The sequence below is a fragment of the Chelonia mydas genome, chromosome 2, assembly GCF_015237465.2.
Source record: "Chelonia mydas isolate rCheMyd1 chromosome 2, rCheMyd1.pri.v2, whole genome shotgun sequence".
In the NCBI taxonomy this organism is placed as follows: domain Eukaryota; kingdom Metazoa; phylum Chordata; order Testudines; family Cheloniidae; genus Chelonia; species Chelonia mydas.
In genome coordinates, this window is record NC_057850.1 from 16,278,651 (window position 1) to 16,300,437 (window position 21,787).

At 37.9% G+C, this 21,787-nt stretch overlaps 1 protein-coding gene across 27 annotated transcripts in view; it reads right to left on the reverse strand.

Annotated features, from left to right (window-relative positions):
• PHF20L1 (PHD finger protein 20 like 1) overlaps positions 1 to 21,787 on the reverse strand; it is an 81,712-nt gene that overhangs the window by 36,131 nt on the left and 23,794 nt on the right. For 6 of the 27 annotated variants that reach the window (XM_037891982.2, XM_037891983.2, XM_037891990.2 and 3 more), the window contains exons 6-12: positions 20,178 to 20,240; positions 15,833 to 16,040; positions 14,939 to 15,067; positions 10,083 to 10,165; positions 6,164 to 6,416; positions 3,907 to 4,092; positions 3,498 to 3,704 (exon numbers count right to left, since the gene is read on the reverse strand). In XM_037891982.2, the coding sequence (XP_037747910.1) occupies positions 3,498 to 3,704; positions 3,907 to 4,092; positions 6,164 to 6,416; positions 10,083 to 10,165; positions 14,939 to 15,067; positions 15,833 to 16,040; positions 20,178 to 20,240 (1,129 nt within the window). Of the gene's footprint in view, positions 1 to 3,497; positions 3,705 to 3,906; positions 4,093 to 6,163; positions 6,417 to 10,076; positions 10,166 to 14,938; positions 15,068 to 15,832; positions 16,041 to 20,177; positions 20,241 to 21,787 lie in introns of those variants that run through there. The other 21 variants (XM_037891988.2, XM_043539067.1, XM_043539074.1 and 18 more) reach the window with 8 other exon arrangements.

Below are 21,787 nucleotides of genomic sequence, written 5' to 3' on the forward strand. Positions count from 1 at the left end.
CAAAAGCTCCCCAAGGAAAGGAAATCTGCAGAAAGGGGTATGGGAGAAAACCACGTAAGTAAATACCTATCTAGGAGAAGACCAGACCCCTTCAAAAGTGCATAAGGGTCTTCCAAAGATGAGAGCAGACCAAATGAGCTTCAAAGCCTGTTCCTGATGATGCCAAGGCTAAGTTGGGTAGCCCTTGGAAGGAAGGACTTCTTCAAAGATGAAGAAGGAAGACTATAAGGCAAACTTGAGTTATCAGGCTCAGAAGACCTATGACAAGTCATGGATGAATATGGTACAGGAGCCAGGGGCTCCCTCTAATTCAAAAACACAGGCTTATCAGGTCACCCAAAGATGGGGTCCTCAGATCCAAGACTTCCTATGGAAGCTTCAGATCCAAATAGCTCAACTGCCTCAGACCTATCCTTCCAACCATAGCACATGTGCTGTTCAGGTGGCTGGTCTGCAGCATGACACCTAGAAAACTCACCTGAGCTTCATCAGGACAGAATCCTGGGGACGATGGGTAGAAGGGGCAGCAGCGAAGTCCCGCAGCCAGAATTTAAATGTTAACTGTAATACTTTACCAATAAGGCTGATACTTACTGGTTAATCGCTTAACCGGTTAACATTTTACATCCCTATTCAGAACAAGCATTGCCATCTCCAAGAAGCAGAATGATCAAGCCACAGACCCAGAGGTACAGATACAACAACGGGTACCTGGCACCCATGGAATGATTCCCTCAAACCTGAAGCAGACTACTTTGAATCTTATGTGGAGCCAACAAGCACTGTTAACCTTAGAAAGACCAGGATCTGTGGAAATCAGATCCATCAAATTAGCTTTCACAGCCTTCTGCAGAAGGAAGAGCTGTAAATACTGTCTCATATATTCTGGGCCCAAGATGTAAAAACCTCAGACAAACCAGCACACCTCAGGAAATAGTCTTCTCTGAGACGGAGTAAACAATACGAGTACTGACGTGCCAAATATTTCTGATCCACAGCATGCTTTGTTCATAGCCTGTGTTTTTTTTTTTTTTTGTCAGGATAAACCATAGCCTGGACTAAAACCAGGCCCATTCACTGAAGCAGTTTTATGACATTCACTGAGTGAAGGAACAGTTAGTGACCAGGACCAAACCACTCAAACCCTAAGCTGGTGCCAAGAGGATACTCTGCAACAAAGCAAACACCTAAAAAGCAACACTAATTACACTAAACTAACCAGCAATCACCCTACCCAACACAGATTCAGCAGGAAAATCAGAATAAATAATGAAATTGTAAAGCTGATGGTCACAACACTTGCAGCGAGCTATGACAACACAGGAACAGATGGTAGCCGGTGCTGCTAGTCCCTCTTTTGTAACCTGGCTCTGAACACACAGATTCCTTGATGGGGGCATACATGCGGCCCCAACGGACACTGCTCTTCTAAATAGTTCTGAGCTCAAGACACTGGGCATCATTCAATGAGTGGGTTTCTGTACAATTCTCTATGGAATCTCTAGCTCTCCTTTTTAGCACCACAAGGGAAGTATGATATGAAAAATTGTTATAGAATCTGAAGTACACACTACATGTCAATGCATTGGAGAATTCTTATAAATTAATGTTTGTAATATAGCACAATCAGACAAGAAAAGACTGAGTCACATGCATGAAGTTTCACTGGAGAAGTAGAGAAGAGCAACGTTTAAAAAATTTTAACAAATGAAAATTGGAAATATTTATGGTCCGCTTTATCTTAAAAATATATCTATTTTATAGATTAATAGATTTTAGTGGCAGAAAGGGCCATTATGATCATCTAGTTTAATCTTCTGCATAATACAGGTCACAGAGTTTCACCAAATAATTCCTGCCTGGAACTAGGTAACTAAGGCTGTGAACAGGCAAAGAAATCAACCTATGTTCTTATGTTCTATGTGGAGTCAACAGGAATCTGCATTGGGTGGTATCTTTCCAAGAGTGGGGCCATGGAAGTTATTCCATGAATATATCACTATCCACACAATGACATTTAATTTTTCCTGATAAGAATGTACAGTCTCATTTGAACACAATACTTCAAATAGTGAGTTACAAATATTTAAGAATGTTTCTATATTATATATCCAAATAAACTGGTTAGTCTCTAAGGTGCCACAAGTACTCCTTTGCTTTTTGCAAATACAGACTAACACGGCTGTTACTCTGAAATCTATATTTTAAAAAGAACAGGAGTACTTGTGGCACCTAGAGACTAACAAATACTAGATACCATTAACTTGGGTTTGAATAGAGACTGGGAGTGGCTGGGTCATTACACATATTGAATCTATTTCCCTAAGTTAAGTATCCTCACACCTTCTTAACTGTCTAAATGGGCCATCCTCATTATCACTACAAAAGTTTTTTTCTCCTGCTGATAATAGCTCATCTTAACTAACTAGCCTCTCACAGTTTGTATGGCAACTTCCAACTTATCTGTATGTATATATATATATCTTCTTCCTATATGTTCCATTCTATGCATCTGATGAAGTTGGCTGTAGCCCACGAAAGCTTATGCTCTAATAAATTTGTTAGTCTCTAAGGTGCCACAAGTACTCCTGTTCTTTTTGCAGATACAGATTAACACGGCTGCTACTCTGAAATCTGTATTTTTAATAATTTATTGCACAAAATTTTATTTTAGAGAACAAATCGGTCTCCAAATTAATTTTTCAGAACAGTAAAAAGTTCCTACTTTTTGCATTTTTAATCACTTTAGTTAAACAACTCTCAGGCCTTCTATACTGCATAAGTAAACTGAATGCATGACTTGAGTGATGGGACCCAACTCTGGCCACCTACTACATGCAGGTAGGACCCCCCGCAGAGCCCCAGTGTGGGGCTCTACACTGACACCAGGGAACAGGTTGTAGGATCAGGGCTATAAACTTATAAATTACAGAGGGATTTTCAGAAATGTTCATCTTTGGCTTCATATATTTCTCCCGTTGAGGTCACTGGAAAAAATCCAGTGGATTTTAAATGAGAGCAGAGCTAGACCAACATTGACTGCTTTTGAAAATCCTTCTCTACAAGCATTACTGTATTTTCCCAATCAAACAAATGAAGAAAAAAGTCAAATCAAGACTGGCTAAAGAAAGTTAAATTGATATTCCTAAATTTTAAACCTAAAGCTAAAAGACAAATGGGAATTCCTGAGTTTAACATTTGACAGCAAAGTAGCTTTATTGATATTTATGCTCCTTTTCAAAATTGCTGCTCTTGAGCTTGCGATCCCTATCTGTAGTATAAAACCAGATCCACCTTGAAGAACATTAGAACCAAAGCACTAATGTAGTTCAAAGCTGGGAGAAGACAGAGAATCTAAAAGGATCCCAGAAGGAATGGAAGACTTGAAAGCTTGTAACAGAAAACCTATCCCTTCATTTTGTATGATTGAACACATACAATACACTTACATACCCTGCAGCTATAAACCTAACTGCTTGTGAACTGAATCTCTTTACCTGACGCTGTTGTAGCTACTCTTCCATCAGTTACTGCTTTGGAAGAATGATATGTAATCATCTGAGTATCTTCCTTTTCTTTACTGGGGTACTCATTACGGAAAGTGGATTCTGTGGATAATGGTGCTGTAACTTCCAAACTACGGCTTAAGTCAAGAGGGAGACATGGTCCACGCTTCTCAAGTGACATATGAGCAACATCAGGTACTACACAAAAAAAAGAATGTAATATTAACAAAGATATATAAGTCCAACAAATAACAGTATGGGTCGCAGTGTTACAATAAACGAACAGCATATAGCTAAAGGTACTCAATGTTAGTGAAAGATATGGTGAAAAAAATGTGAAAGGTCTTATTCTTTATGATTGTTTCTCTCGGGTCGTTCTTTATTAGATTAAATACATTACCCTCTGATATTGATGGCTGTTGATTTTGAGCACTGATGGAGAACACTTTTCCATCAGTGACTGGAGAGGGAGAAGAAACTTTTTGTATAGACTCATCAGGCAACGAGCAAGTGGCTAAACGCTGTGATCTTCTTCTCCTCTGGCTATATTTGTAGGATCTAGGGGGATTCACTGGCTGTGATGGACCTAAAAAGAGATCTTTCAATGTTCATGAAGTAGAGATACGTCATAATCTTACGGAAATATTTTAAGATCTAGAGAAGGGTCATGCTTTAAATAGTTCTCTTCTGCAGAACTGCTAATCACATTGTGCTTTGTAAAAATGATTAAAAACTATGAATATCAGATGAATGTTAATGTTTGAGGCAAGACTTTGGTTTTGCTTCATATATTACTATATGAATTTGAGGATCTAGCCTCCATGGACATAGAGGAGGTCCTTATGCAAATAACCTATTTGCATTAAGGGGAGCCACTCCACAAATCAGTAAGAAAGTAGACAGCTTAAAGTTTAAGAAACAATAGGATTTCCAGTATAGCAAAATAATTGTCACAGTAAGACTTTAAAAAAAAGAAAAAAAAAGAAAAAAAAAGCATGGACAGCATTAAAATAAAACTTTTAAAATAAATTCACAAAAAGTAATGGTTCATTTTAGTTCTAATCTCTCCACTTTCTGCTAAATTGATATTAACACCCTGGTAACAGCAAATACAGAAACATTAACTGTCAATGCACTACATAGCAAGAAGTCTAAACCTCAGCACGAAGAATCTCAAATGAAGAGAAATATATGTAGATATTATAGGCCTGATTCATTAAAAAAATAAAACCTCGCTTATGCATGTTTCATATATTGTACTTGGGGAAATGTGCTTTACCTGCATAAATTAGAGTTTTGTAAATCATTAATTCTTTTTCCTCCTTGCCTTACCTAGCCTCCGCTGTGTCATACTAAAGATTTGCAGTAGCAACAAAAATTACATTTCTATTTTAAAAAAAGTCAAAAGAGGTGGGAGCTGTTACAAACCATAATAAAAAAATTAGGTATCTAGGCAATAAAGATACAGTTTGTTTGTTTTTTTAATGGCAAGCAGATGTATAGCTTCAGTCCAAAACACAAAACCTCCTCAAGCAAAACTACTTACCGACATCTTGGGGGTATTGCAACATGTGTGGATGACAGTGTTTTGTGGGGGAAATTTATAACATGATTTAAAACCAATTATATTTATTGAGAGAATACAGAAAACTGAACTGGCTCATCTCCCTCCCCCATTCAGTTAAAATTTGCTACAAGTTTAAGAGACATTTATCTCCTCAAGAAGATGTCAACTGTAGATGTAAGGATGCAACATGTGATGACGGAGTCCTCTTCAGGCCTTATTTTGTCACAGCTCTGGGAGTGAAGCAAAACGTAGGCTTTTGCTTTACAGAAACCCATGTTAGTTATAACTGTTGACCGCACGACTTTGCCTTCTTTGAGCAACAAAGTGTCTTTAAGAGGTGAAGCTCAAAACAAATCTGAAAAGGCTACACTATCCCTCTCCAACAAAAACAACATATAGAGAGTGAGCTTGTAATTGCTCAAAAATGTAATAAAATCATTCAAGGATGTTATGCAGCAGATAAGTTTCAACAACTCTTCTGTCCACTAACAATATCTTGATATTTTGCGAACCTGTTCCATGTTTTAAAAAGGCTGAACTACTAAGGTGTTTTCACCCTACACAGGACAACTTCCTTTATTTTCCCATCAAAGAAGTTGACCCCATCTTCTCTTTCACATCAGATTTAGAGGAAATATCATGTAGTGTGAAGGACTGTGCAGCCAACAGGTACATCAAAACAGTCCACTGAAGGCAGAGTTCCTCAATGATGGAAAGGAAAGATCCGCAAGAAAACTGCACATATTTTTAATGAATCAGGCCCTTTAAGAAGAGGTGTTTGTTTTCTCCTGTATCACTAGTACCATTAGTGTGGAGATTCATACAATGGAACTTAAAATCATTAAAAGCCATGACTTTCTACTACCATAAAAGTGCCATTATTACTTGCACCATAATTCACACACCACATTACGTGACTTTACTTTTTATAAGTTTGAGCTATCCCTAATGCACCCACTTACGTTTGAATTTTTTTTTATAAAAAGCAGATTCATTGTAAAAAGCAACATTAATTTACAATCAATTATTTTTCTGTATATTTCTTATGACTATAAGTAATTATGGTATTTTTTAAAATGTCTGTGCTCACTAGTTTTATTTATCACAGAAGAAGGAAGCTGAGAGACCAGTGTCAAATCCTCGACTTGTATTAACTCTGGGGAAAGTGGTGATTTAGGGGGTTTTATACACCCAGAAGAATCTCCAGATTCTTGTTTGCATTTCTTGCTGCGAGCCTTTCCTGAAGACAAAGTTGAGGATAACAGTGCAGGTTTCTGAGTGTTGGCAGAACTGCTAATATCAGCTTCATTTTTTTTCTGACTTTGAGGTTTAGGTGAAATCTCCTGAATAAATAATAAGAAATTGATACTTTTATTTCAGTTTCTTCATTGTGGTTCTTGTATTCTACTTTGATCTTTTTTAGCATCTTTAGTATTCAAAAACATTTATTCAAAAACATTTTTAAAGCCAACATTTAACATTTCCAATACAAATGAAAAACAGACTCAAATGTATCAAAGTAAAAGTTGAGCAAGCTGTTTGTTTTTAAAGGGACACTGCCAATGACTTTCATCCTTAAAAGTTTCTCTTCGTTTCTCATTGCTTGCAATACCCTCAAAAAAAGCTTAAACACATTATTTTCTCCTACCACCTATCTAATATCCATTTGACAAATAGTGCATTTTGCTGTTTTTCTAATACAATAAAATACTTTTCATGTCCATCTCTCTCTCTCTCTCTCATTATGAATCATCATCATCAATATTTTCAGCAAGAATAAAGAATGACTTAGAGAACAACACTATTGCTACTAACAGAATGGGAAGTAGATATGTTAGCTTTGTTGTGATCACACCACAAATCAGAAGTTAAGTTTCTCAGCAAGAGTCATCCATTTAAAATAAATATTTAGAAGTTGGATGTCATTTTCCACAAATTTAGTTCAATTTTGAAGAACCACCTGAAAAGGTTGACAGTGCCCCTTTAAGGAAAGTCTTAGAACAACAAACAATGATGAAATTTGAGCACAACCCCTTTCAGTGCTGGGAGTCTGGATTTCACCACACTACTTGCTTGTGCTAATGTTTCATGAAATCACAACTTCTAGCACCACGGGGTTAAATAGATTGTTAACTGTAAAAAAACAAGCAGATAAAATATAGGCTAAAAAAAACCAACACTTTTTGAAAAGCAAAATATGCTGCATTTTCTAAAGCCGAAAATGTTCACCCTTCCTTTTAATGCATGTACTGAAATATTTAAAAATAATTAATCTGAATTTACAGCAATTAGCATTTTACATTTTTTGCTAGAAGGAAGTTCTCTTACAAGCTGAGTAATCTGTAACAGTATTAGTACTTGCCCAATAATGGCAGCTTGTACATATCTGAACACATGACCTCAAATTTGTTCCATCTATTGCCCAGTTGAATATGCATCATGGTATTATGTTAGCTAATAAAACCATAATTATGAAAGTGTAAACTTTTGTTTCTAGAATGTGCGTGCCACTTTCTCCAAAAAGATTTCACTCCACTGACATTTGGGGGCATTTCCCAGTTTTCAGACCTCTGTACTTCAGAGGACTGCATTTTTGATATTGAATAGAAGCTCTCTTTTCCACTGGAACATGGAGCTGCAAGTTCCAGTGGAAATATAAAAAAAAGCAGCACACACTACATACTTAAAAAAGGGCACCCTTGCGTGCTATATGAATGGCATGCTGGAAGTACCACGTAAAATTCCGGTGCAAAGTGTCCCATTCAGTTATCCCCAGTTTTATCCTTGAATCAGCTCATTATACACGTGATTTAAGTGCAGTTTATTCATTTAAATAAAATATTCCATGAACTGTAGCGTATACCTATGCTGATTACAAAAGGTATTACCAGAAATTAATTAGAGCCATAACTTGTAAATAAACAATTTTATTGTTCATCTTCACATATGTGAAAGACATTACTACAGCGTCCATTACTTTCAAATTACAAAGTTATTTAAACAAGATTTAAAAAATTAAATTAAATATTTTGATAAGGTGCTTAACCTCTTAACAAGGACAAACTAACATTAAAAAACCTTAATGAATTAAAGTTATTCATCTAAGCAGGTCTTGCTCAAAAGGAAATATAACATTACATAACCCTAATACACTTAAATAAAACTACTGAATCTACATGTAATAGTCTGAGGTTTTTGGGCTTAAGACAGTTGTAAATTTAAAAAAGTTATAAATATAATTTCATCAGCACAGTATGTTTTTGGCTGTTGGCCTGAATATTACTGTGTCCTGTATTACATTATTTAAAAACACACTACAAGACATTTCACCCAATCAGTATTACAGTGGTAGCAGACAGTATCTCTGTCAGCTTTGCCATTTTAGGGGTTTATAACTCGGCCATTTTAATTTACATTTGGGCTGGAATTTAGCAAAAAAAATTTGAGCTCAGACACTCCCACCCCCACTTAATCAGTTTATGTTTGACTGTTTTTTTGTTTTTCTTTTCAGTTAGAAGAAAGGGGAGAAGTAGTACATTGGTTGGGTTTTGGATGCTTTGCTTTTTAAGAACTCATAACTAAAACAAGTATTTTCAAAAATGTTTTGCAGACCATTAGTCAGTGAATGGTGACAGTCCCTTCTGGATATTTTGTTATTTCTAATCAACAAAGTAAAAATAGAAACAGCCGAGTTATTTTAGATTGAGAAGTTACTATTCAGAAGTTTCTGTTAATATGCACTGTAATCTATACTGTTGCATACGGTCTTAATAAATGGCAAAATCCCATTCATTTCAATGGGACTCTGCACAGTAAGATTTACAGTGTAATGATTCTTCCAGAAATGTCATGCTGTCAGACATTTCAGTTTTTTGCACACAAAGTATTATACAAAAGTAGTAAGAAATTATAGCATCTTTAATATGCAAAATTTTGAGAAGTGGAATATCATGTCAATATATCATAAACCATTATGCAAAATATCAGTCAATGCATTGACACCTTAGCAGCTCAGAATTAACCATTACAGTGGCAGCATTAAAAGTAGAACCATAACTTTCCATTGACAGCACTCTGGATTTGAGACGCTCAGATCCAATACAGTGTCAATGGAAAAACTATAGCAATGCCACCATATATCAGGACTAAAGAACCAGTTACAAGAAACACAGTATCAAAGTTTGGGGTAGGGATTATTTTAAGAGTGTGATGGGGCTTGTGAAGAAAGGAAGTGCTCTTTTTAGATGGTTTGTTTAAAACAAACCATTAAAAAAATGAAAATTAATACAAAATAGCCATATTCATAGATTAAGGATCTTATTTAAGCCAAGAAAAGCAAAAATATCAAGAGTTAAGGCTGCCACTTCATCCTTAGCTTGCTTTACTGTGCTTAGGTAGTCAGCCCTTTTAGCATGCAAGATCATGCACAATTCTGAGACTCAAGCAACACCTGAACACAATGGAATGAGCCAGAGATAGGGAGGCAACCTTCAATTCTTCAAATAAGTGGTTTTAAATCAGACCCCTAACATTAAAGTTTCTTTTTTGTACGTATTAAAATATACATCTTAGCAAAATGTATGGCTCATTGAACAGTTCATAAAATACACACAGTCTACAACACCAATTCTTACAATAGAAAAGAAACTTCTTACAAAAGAAGTTTTACTAGATGCCAAAAACCCTGTTTCAAACCACAAATCAAATTTGTGTAAGGGTCTTTTTCTTAGCCAGTTGTGGGCATAGTTCCAGCTATAAAACCTTGGGACCGCTGTTTCCTAGCCTTTGATTCCTTGGAGACAGTAACTCATTTATGAAAATTAAAGTTAACACTGTCATTTGTGTCAATTTACTTGTATGCTTCTGGCTATGCAGAGATGTAAACATAAGATCAAATATTTAGTTCCCTGTTACTGTTTCTGAAGGGGCAATTTTGTTATGGATACTATATCTCCATGGCACACTCCAGTGGGAACCTTGCAAAAGAATCAAACTCTACCATTTCATACCTGCTCCAGGACTGGAGCTGTTTCTTTGTTGCCTTCCTTTTTTTCAGCACCATCCACAACAACAGCTTTGGATGCCAACAAACCTTAAGAGAAAAGTTGCACAGAGATATTTAGAATGGGTTGTTTTTTTTATTTTATCATTTGCAATCATCAGGTTTTATGAAAAACATAAATGTGAACAAAAATTAAAACATTTTCATCTATAAAAAGATTCTCTCTGAAACCCCCTTGTATGGAGTCTTTATTTAAAAGAACAAAACTTATGAGATCCTGCCTACAATTCACAGGCCCTGTATTATAAATGAGGATTAGCACCGGCCATTCCAATTCCACTCCCAGAGAGGAAAAAGGAGCTCCAATGCTATGACCCTCAACCGCAAAGCAATTGTGCTTCAAAACCAGGCCTACAATCAAAGTAAATTTTCAACCTTTTGATTTTAGGAGGTTATTTAGAATTCCTCCCTTCGCTCATTCCCCCCACATTTGGTCTTTGTGTGCTTTCCTAATGGCTATAAGTAGGTCTCTACCAAATTCATGGCCATGAAAAACATGTCATGGACTGTGAAATCTGGTCTTTTGTGTGCTTTTACCCTGTACTAAACTTTTACCCTATACAGATTTCACGGGGGGAACCAGAGTTTCTCAAATTGGGGGTCCTGACCCAAAATGGACTTGCAGGGGGGTTGCAAGGTCATTTCAGGGAAGTCACGGTCAGTGGTGGATTAGCTACTGGGTCAATGGGGCCCCAGCCAATTGGGGCACCCCCATGCTCCACTCTGCCCACCCAGCACTCCTGCTAGGGAGCAGGGTTGGGGCACGGGGGCTTGTCCTGCTCTGCCCGACCGCCCGAAGCTCCTACCGGGGAGCAGGGGAAGCCCCTGCGCCCTGACCCCGCTCCCCAGCAGAAGCACAGAGGGAGGGAGATGGGGGCGACTGCAGTTGGAAGGGGTGGGGAAGGGCTCCCACTTGTTCTGGCCCAGGGCCTCAGAAAAGCGTAATCCGCCACCGGTCACGGTATTGTCACCCTTACTTCTGCACTGCCTTCAGAGCTGGGCAACCGGAGAGTGGTAGTTGTTGGCCAGGTGCCCAGCTCTGAAGGCAGTGCCCCACCACCAGCAGCACAGAAGAAAGGGTGGCAATACCATACCATGCCACCCTTACTTCTGCACTGCTGCTGGCGGCGGGTCTGCTTCAGAGCTGGGCTCCTGGCCAGCAGCCACCACTCTCCAGCTGCCCAGCTCTGAACGCAGCACCACTTCCAGCAGCAGGGTAGAAGTAAGGGTAGCAGTACCGCAACCCCCACAAAACAATAACCTTGTGGACCCCCTCTTCCCCACACCTCCTTTTTGGGTCAGGATCCCTACAATTACAACACCATGAAATGCCAGATTTAAATAGCTGAAATCATGAAATTTATTATTTTTAAAATCCTAGGACCGTGAAATTGACCAAAATGGCCTGTGAAATTGGTAGGGCCCTGGTTATAAGTTACAGTTGCAGAGTTCCCATCAAAGTTTGCCTGTTATGTAGTCTCATCATTTTTAACAGGCCCATGCAAATCCTTTCTGGACTAAACAAAACACTGAAGCATCTAACTGTTAGATTCTAACACAAGAAAAAATCTTACAAAGGCAAATGGATAGACTAGATCAGAGGTTCTCAAACTGTGGTCCCCAGACCACCAGTGGTCTACGAGCTCCATTCAGGTGGTCCATGTATAGTTCCCTCTAAGATGCACGCCTGGGCGGCCGTACACGAGAAAACGAAGAGCCACCCACCTAATTAGTGGAGCTGTGCAGGCGTGGCTCCACTAATTAGATGCCTGGACCCTGGAGAAGGCACACATGTAAGGTGAGGTGGTGGGCTTGGGGGGAATAGGGAGTATGTGGAAGGGGGAAATGGGATGAGAAGAAGGGGTGGGGGGAATTTGGGACGTGCAGGGCTGTGGTGGCCAGAGAAATAGGCGACTTTCCCCAGCTCCAAGGCTGCGGCTGCTGGGGAGAGACAGCCCTCCTTCCCAGCCCCAGTTTAGGGACTGCTGTGGTGGGGGAGAGAGAGCACATCCATCGTATAATAAAGGTAAGACTACGGATATTAAAATAGGAACTGTGTGTGCTTTTATATGTAGAACAAAAAAACAATTATTATTGATTTTTTTTAATATAGCTCTTTTATCCAAAGCGCTTTACAATAGTTAGCTAAAGGTACAAACAACATATGGAAAGATTAAGTGGTCCGCCAAGACCCTCAGCAATTTTCAAGTGGTCCGTGAAAAAAAAGTTTGAAAACCACTGGACTAGATTACCTAATCAGAATCATTCTCTATGATTTAAGAACATAAGAATGGCCATACTGGGTCAGACCAAAGGTCCATCCGGCCCAGTATCCTGTCTGCCAACAGTGGCCAATGCCAGGTGCCCCAGAGGGACTGAACCTAACAGGTAATGATCAAATGATATCTCTCCTGCCATCCATCTCCACCCTCTGACAAACAGAGGCTAGGGACACCATTCCTTACCCATCCTGGCTAATAGCCATTAATGGACATAACCTCCATGAATTTATCCTGTTCTCTTTTAAACCCTGTTATAGTCCTAGCCTTCACAACCTCCTCAGGCAATGAATTCCACATGTAGACTATGCGCTGTGTGAAGAAGAGCTTCCTTTTATTTGTTTTAAACCTGCTGACCATTAATTTCATTTGGTGGCCCCCAGTTCTTATATTATGGGAACAAATAAATAATTTTTCTTATTCACTTTCTCCACACCACTCATGATTTTATATACCTCTACCATATCCCCCCCTTAGTCTCCTCTTTTCCAAGCTGAAAAGACCGAGTCTCTTTAATCTCTCCTCATATGGGACCCGTTCCAAACCCCTAATCATTTTAGTTGCCTTTTCTGAACCTTTTCTAATGCCAGTATACCTTTTTTGAGATGAGGAGACCACATCTGTACGCAGTATTCAAGATGTGGGCGTACCATGGAATTATATAAGGGCAATAAGATATTCTCCGTCTTATTCTCTATCCCTTTTTAAATGATTCCTAACACCCTGTTTGCTTTTCTGACTGCCGCTGCACACTGCGTGGATGTCTTCAGAGAACTATCCATGATGACTCCAAGATCTCTTTCCTGATTAGCTGTAGTTAAATTAGCCCCCATCATATTGTATGTATAGTTGGGATTATTTTTTCCAATGGCCATTACATTATCCACATGAAATTTCATTTGCCATTTTGTTGCCCAATCACTTAGTTTTGTGAGATCTTTTTGAAGTTCTTCACAGTCTGTTTTGGTCTTAACTATCTTGAGCATCGTCTGCAACCTTTGCCACCTCACTGTTTACCCCTTTCTCCAGATCATTTATGAATAAGCTGAATAGGATTGGTCCTAGGACTGACCCTTGGGGAACACCACTAGTTACCCCTCTCCATTCTGAAAATTTACCATTTATTCCTACCCTTTGTTCCCTGTCTTTTAACCAGTTCTCAATCCATGAAAGGATCTTCCCTCTTATCCCATGACAACTTAATTGATGTAAGAGCCTTTGGTGTGGAACCTTGTCAAAGGCTTTCTGGAAATCTAAGTACACTATGTCCACTGGATCCCCCTTGTCCACATGTTTGTTGACCCCTTCGAAGAACTCTTATAGATTAGTAAGACATGATTTCCCTTTACAGGAACCATGTTGACTTTTGCCCAACAATTTATGTTCTTCTATGTTTAAGTAATAGGGACTCCAGGTCACCCTGATAATAGATCCACTGGGAAACTAGTATTTTTAAATAATGCTAGTTCTTCATTCACAAATCCATATACAACACTACTAATATACATTTAACAAACAGATAATAGAAACAGCCAAAAGTTTTAAACCTGATGTTCAGATTATTTTTTTTTTCCATTTTATGCACCGAGCTTGTTGTTGCCCAGGCAATAAGTAGGTGTTTCAGAGCTGCTTTGTCCGGGAACTTTTATTTTATTACTTAATATCTCTACTAAATAATGTTGGTGAGGAGACCCAGCCCGCTTGAAGATGCCTAAAGAAAAACTAAAGCAGAGGCAGCAAGATATCTTTGACTTCAAAGTCTTCTGCAATCAGTGGCCCCAAGAAGAAGCTACTTCTTAACAGAGGTTGTTATCCAAACTGAACAGTCTGCTACAAGATATAGGTACTGCATTCCCTGGTAAATTAGATACCCTCACAACCAATTCAGAACACACTAAACTTGAGGCATATCACTTAGTGAACTCTGGGCTCTCCTAAAGTAACACATTTAGAACACTGGAATACTGCAAATCCGTCAGTAACCCAGGTGACTTTTCATTAAGGAGTTGTTATCAAGCTTCTGTGCCCCACAAGGATCTACTACAGGAAATTGTATTCTATTCCTTACCATGTGTGTTATATCAGTTTGCTGGATTTTTTTTCAAATTAAGCAGAACATTGTCTCCAATCCAAGACGTGCAAAGACATTACTTAAAAAAACATATTAATCAATCATGAATTTACTGCAAAGCAGAACCCCACTAATTTGCAGTACTGAGTGGAAGTCATTAGGAGTTTATGCAATTCATAAATTAACAAACAAGATCTCAATTCTGCAGCTTGCTCAAGACAGAAGAACCCCTGCACTTATGTGGGCCCCAGATACAGACCTTACGTCAAAATCTTGGAACAGGGTTGGCTTTATTACTCTTTGTGTAGTGCTTTGAGATCGTCAAAAACAATAACTGCAAAGTATTAATATAACAAACAGACATGTACTGATCTACCGTAGCACTTTATGTACAAGCGTAAACATTTGGATATGTTAAAAAGTAATGATGTTCTCAATAAAAAGGTAATTTACCAGTGATTTTGTTAAGACGAGCTCTCTTTGCCTGAAATGAGTTGCCTAGATTACTTTTCCTCTTGTTCGATAACGTATTCTCTGCCCGCACAAACGCCATCTTTGGAACATCTACTACTGGGAATCCTACTTTTAAAAGACAGACATGGAAGAGTTCATCTACAAATTCACATTTCATAAACATTTCTTATCAACTGTAAATATTTCAATGCAAAATATATTCTAAGATGAATGAATGGGCTTTTATGTGCCGTAACAGGCAGTTTAAAGATTTACAATTAACAATATTAATTATTAATTAATATTAATAATATTTAATTATTAATTAATAAATAATTAATGATTAATTATTAAATATTAATATTAGTAATAAATTATTAAATATTAAATATTAATTAATTAATATTATTAAAATATTACCTTGAAATTTTAAGTAATAAGTTAACAGATATTAACTTTGTTGACGTGATCAGGATTTACTGATTCAGAGGTAAAGTCTAGCTGGCCCTTAAAACATGAAGGCATATGTATTACATTGTCTTCAAAAATATCTAGAAATCTCCATTATAACCATGAATCTTTAGAATTTTAGTTTTTTAAAAAAAACTCATAAGGGAAAATGAAATAAGAGATCTAGAAAAACAAACTTCTGATCTCTTCTGAGCCACTTAGGAAGCAGAAATTTGCACATAAATCTAAATGATTAACACTGTTGCAGATCTCAGTATTGAAGTCTACTAGGATACAAACACCAACTTCCTCTAGTCTAGAACCATTGGCAGTACCATTTTGCAACATGAACAAAAGAGATTCTGAGGCCAATAGTAACTGGACAGGCAGCAAAAACAGTATTTGCAGCCTTTAGAAAAATAAGCACTAGAATATAGTTTGTACCAAACGTTTCACTCGATGTAGGCTCCTCTTCCTTTTTCTGGACTTCCTGTATGATCGTAGAGGTTGAGGTTTCTTCCTTCTTTGAAGGTACTTTAAACCATTTTCTCTCCTCTTTATCTTTATTGCTGTTTGCACTGGTCCGCGGTTTACTTCCTGCTTTGTTCTTGGCTGCTGCTGCTGCTGCAGCTTTGACCAAAGCTATCCAATCCTCCAAAAAGAAAACAAAGGTGGAGGAGCATTAGTAGCTGTTTGCGACTTTCAAACAGAATCCATTTACAAATAGTGATCAACCTCATCCAGAATTGACAAGTACATTTATGTTTAGTTTTATGACTATTGCCCATGATTCAGTAAAATGTACTTTCCAAATTGTCTACATAGTCTAACTAGAATCTACCTCGTGGATTTAAAAAAAATAACAAAAACAATGCATATGGAAATTAATCTCTATGATTAGCCTTTCAAGCACTATTGAGCCCTAATAACTAATCTGTAAGCTATAAGAGTTACAGCAATACAGGAACTGTCATACTGGAACAGACCATTAACTCCATTATCCTGTCTCTAGTTGTGGCCTACACTAATCTAGCTATTTCAAATGGAAGACCAATCCCTCTGTGCCCCACACATGTCTATCAAACTACACAATCCATGGGCAGGAGAATTCTTTCTAACCTAAGCCGAGGATCAGGTAATGACCTGAAGCAATGGTAACTCTGGTACAGCAATTTCTAGAGTAACTGCAAATACTGTTCCTACTGTATTCAATTTTCAAGTTTCATCCAATAATCTCAAATGGCTCTATAAACAGCAATTAACTGTCACAATCCACCTGCAAGGTAGGAAGAGATATTACTACCATTTTAGAGATGGGTAGGTAAACTGGCACACAGGGAATTCAAGTGACTTGCCCTTGGCCACACAGTGAACCTAGGTGTCTTGACCCAGATCCCCTCTTCTAACGACTTGACAACTCTACCACGGTAAGCCAATTGTCTTAACATCTTGCAGCAGTGTTTTCCATAGAAAAATTTTGTTACAATTTGAATGAATGAAAACAATTGAACATATTTTTAAACTTTTTGAAATAAAGGATTTATTGACCACATGACTGTTTGATCTCATTAATGTTTTATATCTGTATGTACATATGTTATGTTTAAATTGTACTGTGTGTGCATGTGCATGTGTGTGAAATATGGATTATAAATATCCCTAGAGCAAAGACCACATTTTCTTCTCTGTTTGGTGGAGACAGTGCTCAGTAAGTATTTCCTTTATTCATTTAAAATGTGCTGAATTTAATCTGGATTATTTCCTTGTTAGTGTATTATGGAATACATTAAAAAACAATACCTGATTGGCTTTCACTCTTCCAATCATACTTGACTTATTTCTAAACTAAACAATTGCAATCCTTTTAATCTCTTTACATATGGAAACCTCTCCATCCAATACCTCTACCATTTTTTCCAATTACCATTCAGTGGACCTTTTCTATTTTCTGTGCCCCCTTTAAGGTGTCATGAGGACATACCTTCAGTTAAAATCTTTTTCTGCATTATTCTCTATCCCTTCTTCATACAGCCCAACCGTTAATTTATATTTCTACCACTTTTCTGCACTGAATATGCATCTCCACTGTGTAATCAACTACACATTTTGTGACAGTGATAGTTTCAACACACCAATAGTAAGCAAGGTCCCTTTTTCAGGAATTAGACAGTGATGCAAGAAGATCAGGTAACTTTCCTGTGACGTTGACTGTTTCTTCTCTATAACATTACACCTCTATCCCGATATAATGCTGTCCTCAGGAGCCAAAAAAAAATCTTACCGCGTTATAGGTGAAACCATGTCATATCAAACTTGCTTTTGATCCACCGGAGCGCGCAGCCCCGCCCCCTCGGAGCGCTGCTTTACTGTGTTATATCAGGTCGCGTTATACTGGGGTAGAGGTGTATTTGCTTCACATTCTCCCCTTATCCTGAGGTCCCCCAGGATAAGTTAGTTATGTATGTGTCTGAATATCATTAACTTAGAATTCACCTCCACAGATTTAGATACCACCAACTACACATATTGAAAAGACAAAGCCCCTACCCCAAAGAGTTTCCAGTATGAATCTCTTCTGAGCTAACCTACGAAACTAACTGTAAAAGTGTAGACATGTGGATTTTCAACAACGTATACTATACTCATTTGTGCCCGGTCACAAAATTGAAGAAATCTTTCATTTGGTGCAGCTTCATATAGTAGCATTATTATTTATACAGCACCAGAGATATGGATGGTACCTTATAGATGGGAAAGAAAAGACAATTCTAGTAACAAAGAGCTTACAATGCAAGAGACACAACATAGGAAAACAACAGTAAAAAGGAGAAAGGGAGAGAGAATGTCATGAAGATACTTGTAGTTTATGTATGCTGGTAGACCCCCTTCTGTGATTTATATTTAAATGTGTATTTACTTAGTGCAGTTTAGGTAAACAAATTGATAGATGTGAGCATGTGATGGAATGTACAGATCCTTTGGTGCCCCATAGGTGGCACTGCATGAGTGATGTCCATAAGTGGGCGTCCTGCTGAGTCACACAGTGGCATGGTGATTTGGGTTAAATCCCAACAAGGTTTCTAAGGTCAGGCTTTCAAATTCCCATAGGAAAGTGCCACCCTGAGAGGAGGGTGACTGGGGCTTGGTTTCTACCTTTACTTGTGCACAAGTTTTTTTTAAGCCCAGGCCATACAAGGTTTTGGAGGTGCAGGTAAGGAGGAACCACACAGAGACTGCATGACTAGAAGACAAGACAGGAAGGTCTGGAGACAAGAACTGTCCTATTTATATTGTTCTGTGTTTAAAGACTGTTATACACAATGAAGGAAACTGGCCAGAGACTTTGCTAGTCTATTTTTATTTTGGTTGAGTGCCCTATGACAGATCATTTCATGTGTAAGAAACTAAGGGATGTAATCTTCTCTTGATAAGCACAGAAATTCCTGTTCAGAAAGAAACCATCTTCAAATGTAAGCTCAGAGTTTATTTACAACCTTTTATAAAACTTGTATAAGGAAAAATAAAGAGAAGAAGAAGAAGAAAGGTGGACTCTAAATCTGAATGAGTTTGAAGTCTTTCTTGAATTGGGATTGTTACCTGGTTTCTAACGTAACAGCCAGCCACAATACTGAGATGTAGCCAGACTCAGTAACCTGTCATTCAAATAATTTTAATCACATCAGTAACAGCAGCTTTTTTGGCATGCACTGTATATACAAACCCCAAGATCCAGTTATTACCAAGTTAGAACAGAGCAATCTCAAGTACAGTTCTCCTGAAATAAGTTCATCCCCTTCCTCCCCAGTGCTCTGAGTAGCCATTATAAATCACTTTGTTCTGATTACCCATTGCCTTCAGAATTCCCTATGATCAAACCGCAGCAAACATGGCAGCCTCCACTTCTGAGCCACAATGTTCACCCCAAATGACCTTTTTTTCCTTCAGTATTTCCTCCTTGCCACTTAAGGAAGGCTTAGTTCCTCTCTTTCTCCTCTTATCCCCACTACAAACATTTTTTTAATTAACCTGTCCAGGGCTATATGGGATAACAGAGTAATAGGAAGCAGTCAGGAAATAAAGCAGCAGTTCTGGACAAATGGATGGAATTCTGAGAAAAGTCAAAGCAAAAAGACTTGCATAATAACTTATCATTAAGGAAATCACTGCGCTCTAACTGGTTAAAAATGGCCCTTGCTAGAGTTCAGGGACTGGCATACTGCATGACTGTATAACAAACCATACAGTCATTACAAAAATCAGATCAACTAAGCCAAACTTCAGGAAACTACATAATAAAGAAATAAGTTAGTAGGAACCATCCAGCATACCTATATATTGATTGGCTAGAACAACTGCATTTTAATAATCATATAACTGCAACAGTGGGAAGGCAAAAAGCAGTAGCATTTCTAAAATCCATCCCTTCTGCCAACACCTGGATTTATGTCCTGCCACCTCTCTCTTCAGCTATCACAACTACCACCTCTTTACTTCTCTGTCTTCCTCTTCTGGCACTCCTACCACATTACCGCTCCCATCACGCACATCCACACCCACACCCACGCACCCCTTTCTAGTTCACTGGCTGTTTCTAAATCAAGACTGGATTACTTGCTCTCACATTCAACACCCGATACAGCTCTGCCCTACCTACATCTATGATCTCAGCTCTTGTTTTCTCCTATCATCTCTTCTTTGTCTCTGTCCCAGTTGTGCCTTTTTTCCTCAGCTTCCTCTTCCTATGTACCAAGTTCCCTCCCTCTCCTTCAAATCCCTCCTCAAAACTCACTTCTTTTGGTTCGATTTCCGTCACTAATCTCAGCTCCGGCGCTATCTGCTCCCTCTCGCGCGCCTAATTATATTGAAGATAAAACAAAAAAACATGAAACAGAACAAATAAGTTATCTGAATTATTTGTAAGTGCTCCCCAAGGGCAGTTTTCATTCTCCCCCTTTTCCATTTCTTCTCTTCCCCATCTCTGTTGCATTTCTGTCTAAATTTTAAAACACAGCTAATCAAAGCAGGAACCTGGTCTGTACTCTCCATATAAATAAGAATACAAAAATGTTTGTATAGTTTTTGTTTTTGCCTTTCCACCCTCACAGCTGAAATTTTTGAATACACACAAATACTGTAGTATTAAAAAAAATTTACTTAGAATGTTACAAGTTCTACAGTATCACTCACTTTAAAGAGACAATGTGAACTTAAAATCACATTTCCATCTGAAAATATTACACCTATTTTTGTTACAAATAACTCCAAAGATTACTGGAGTAGAAAAATCAAAGAATAGTCTCTTCTTCAGTGTGCTCAATTTGTGCATTTGACAGTACTTTGGGTATAACCACTTTCACTGTTCTAATGGTCACTTGCATCACTCATGCACTGCTCTTAGGTACACACAAGAGACGACACAAGTAACAAGGGGAGCAGAAAAAATCCTTATACAAAAATGTTAATGAACGTTATATTTTATATGGACTCACTATTTTAAAGGTGATAGAAAATGAATTTGTAGGCAACTTTTAGTGAATTAAAAATATCAAAACATTGCCTCTGTAATTCTCACGTCAGCTTGCACACTGATGGACAAAATTACTTTTGCGCACATTCAACATTTTCAGAAAAAAACGTTGCATGTTAATACCTTACTATTATTTTAAAAGTAATACAATTTTAAATGTATAAATGCCAACTCTCTCAGGGTGGGGTTTCTATACAAGTATTTGGGGGGGTGGGGGGAGGGCAGGAGGGGGAGAAATCCCAACAGGAAAAAAGTTCTGGGTCTGAATTTAACAAATAGTATCACAGGTTCATCTGATGCATGACTTTCATATCAAATTATGTTGGGGGGCGGGGGGGGTCTTCTTTGAGAAATCATACAAAAACCTATGCCTGTCCAATAATTCCTGGTAAGTGCCTTCTTTTAGAATAAAAGAACAGTTTTAGTTTGAAACAAAGCTTAGTCTTAGATAACTTTGACCTTCAAACCAATCTTAGGTTGTATTTTTATTTTTACAATGCAAATACTTCTGAAATAAAGATGGATATTTTTTGCCATAGCAGAATAGATTTACCTAGCCTCCTGTCCAGCAGTTATATTATTACTTAAAAAATGAAACCCAAAACCTGCTTTGAGACCAAGAGATTTGTACTCCTGCCTCTGATTTTGGGGATTTAGAAATGTCAAAGTTAATCTCATCGTTCATTTTAAATGTGAACGTTTTCTAGCCTGTGTAGAAATCAAAATTAATTGCCAAAAATACAAGTTTGTCCCAGTGATTATTCCTCAAGATCTCCACTACAGCCATTCAGGTTTGGCCTCAGACACATGAAATCCAACACCACAAATGTCTCAATATTTGAAGAAAAGCAGAATAATTTTTTGTGTTTATA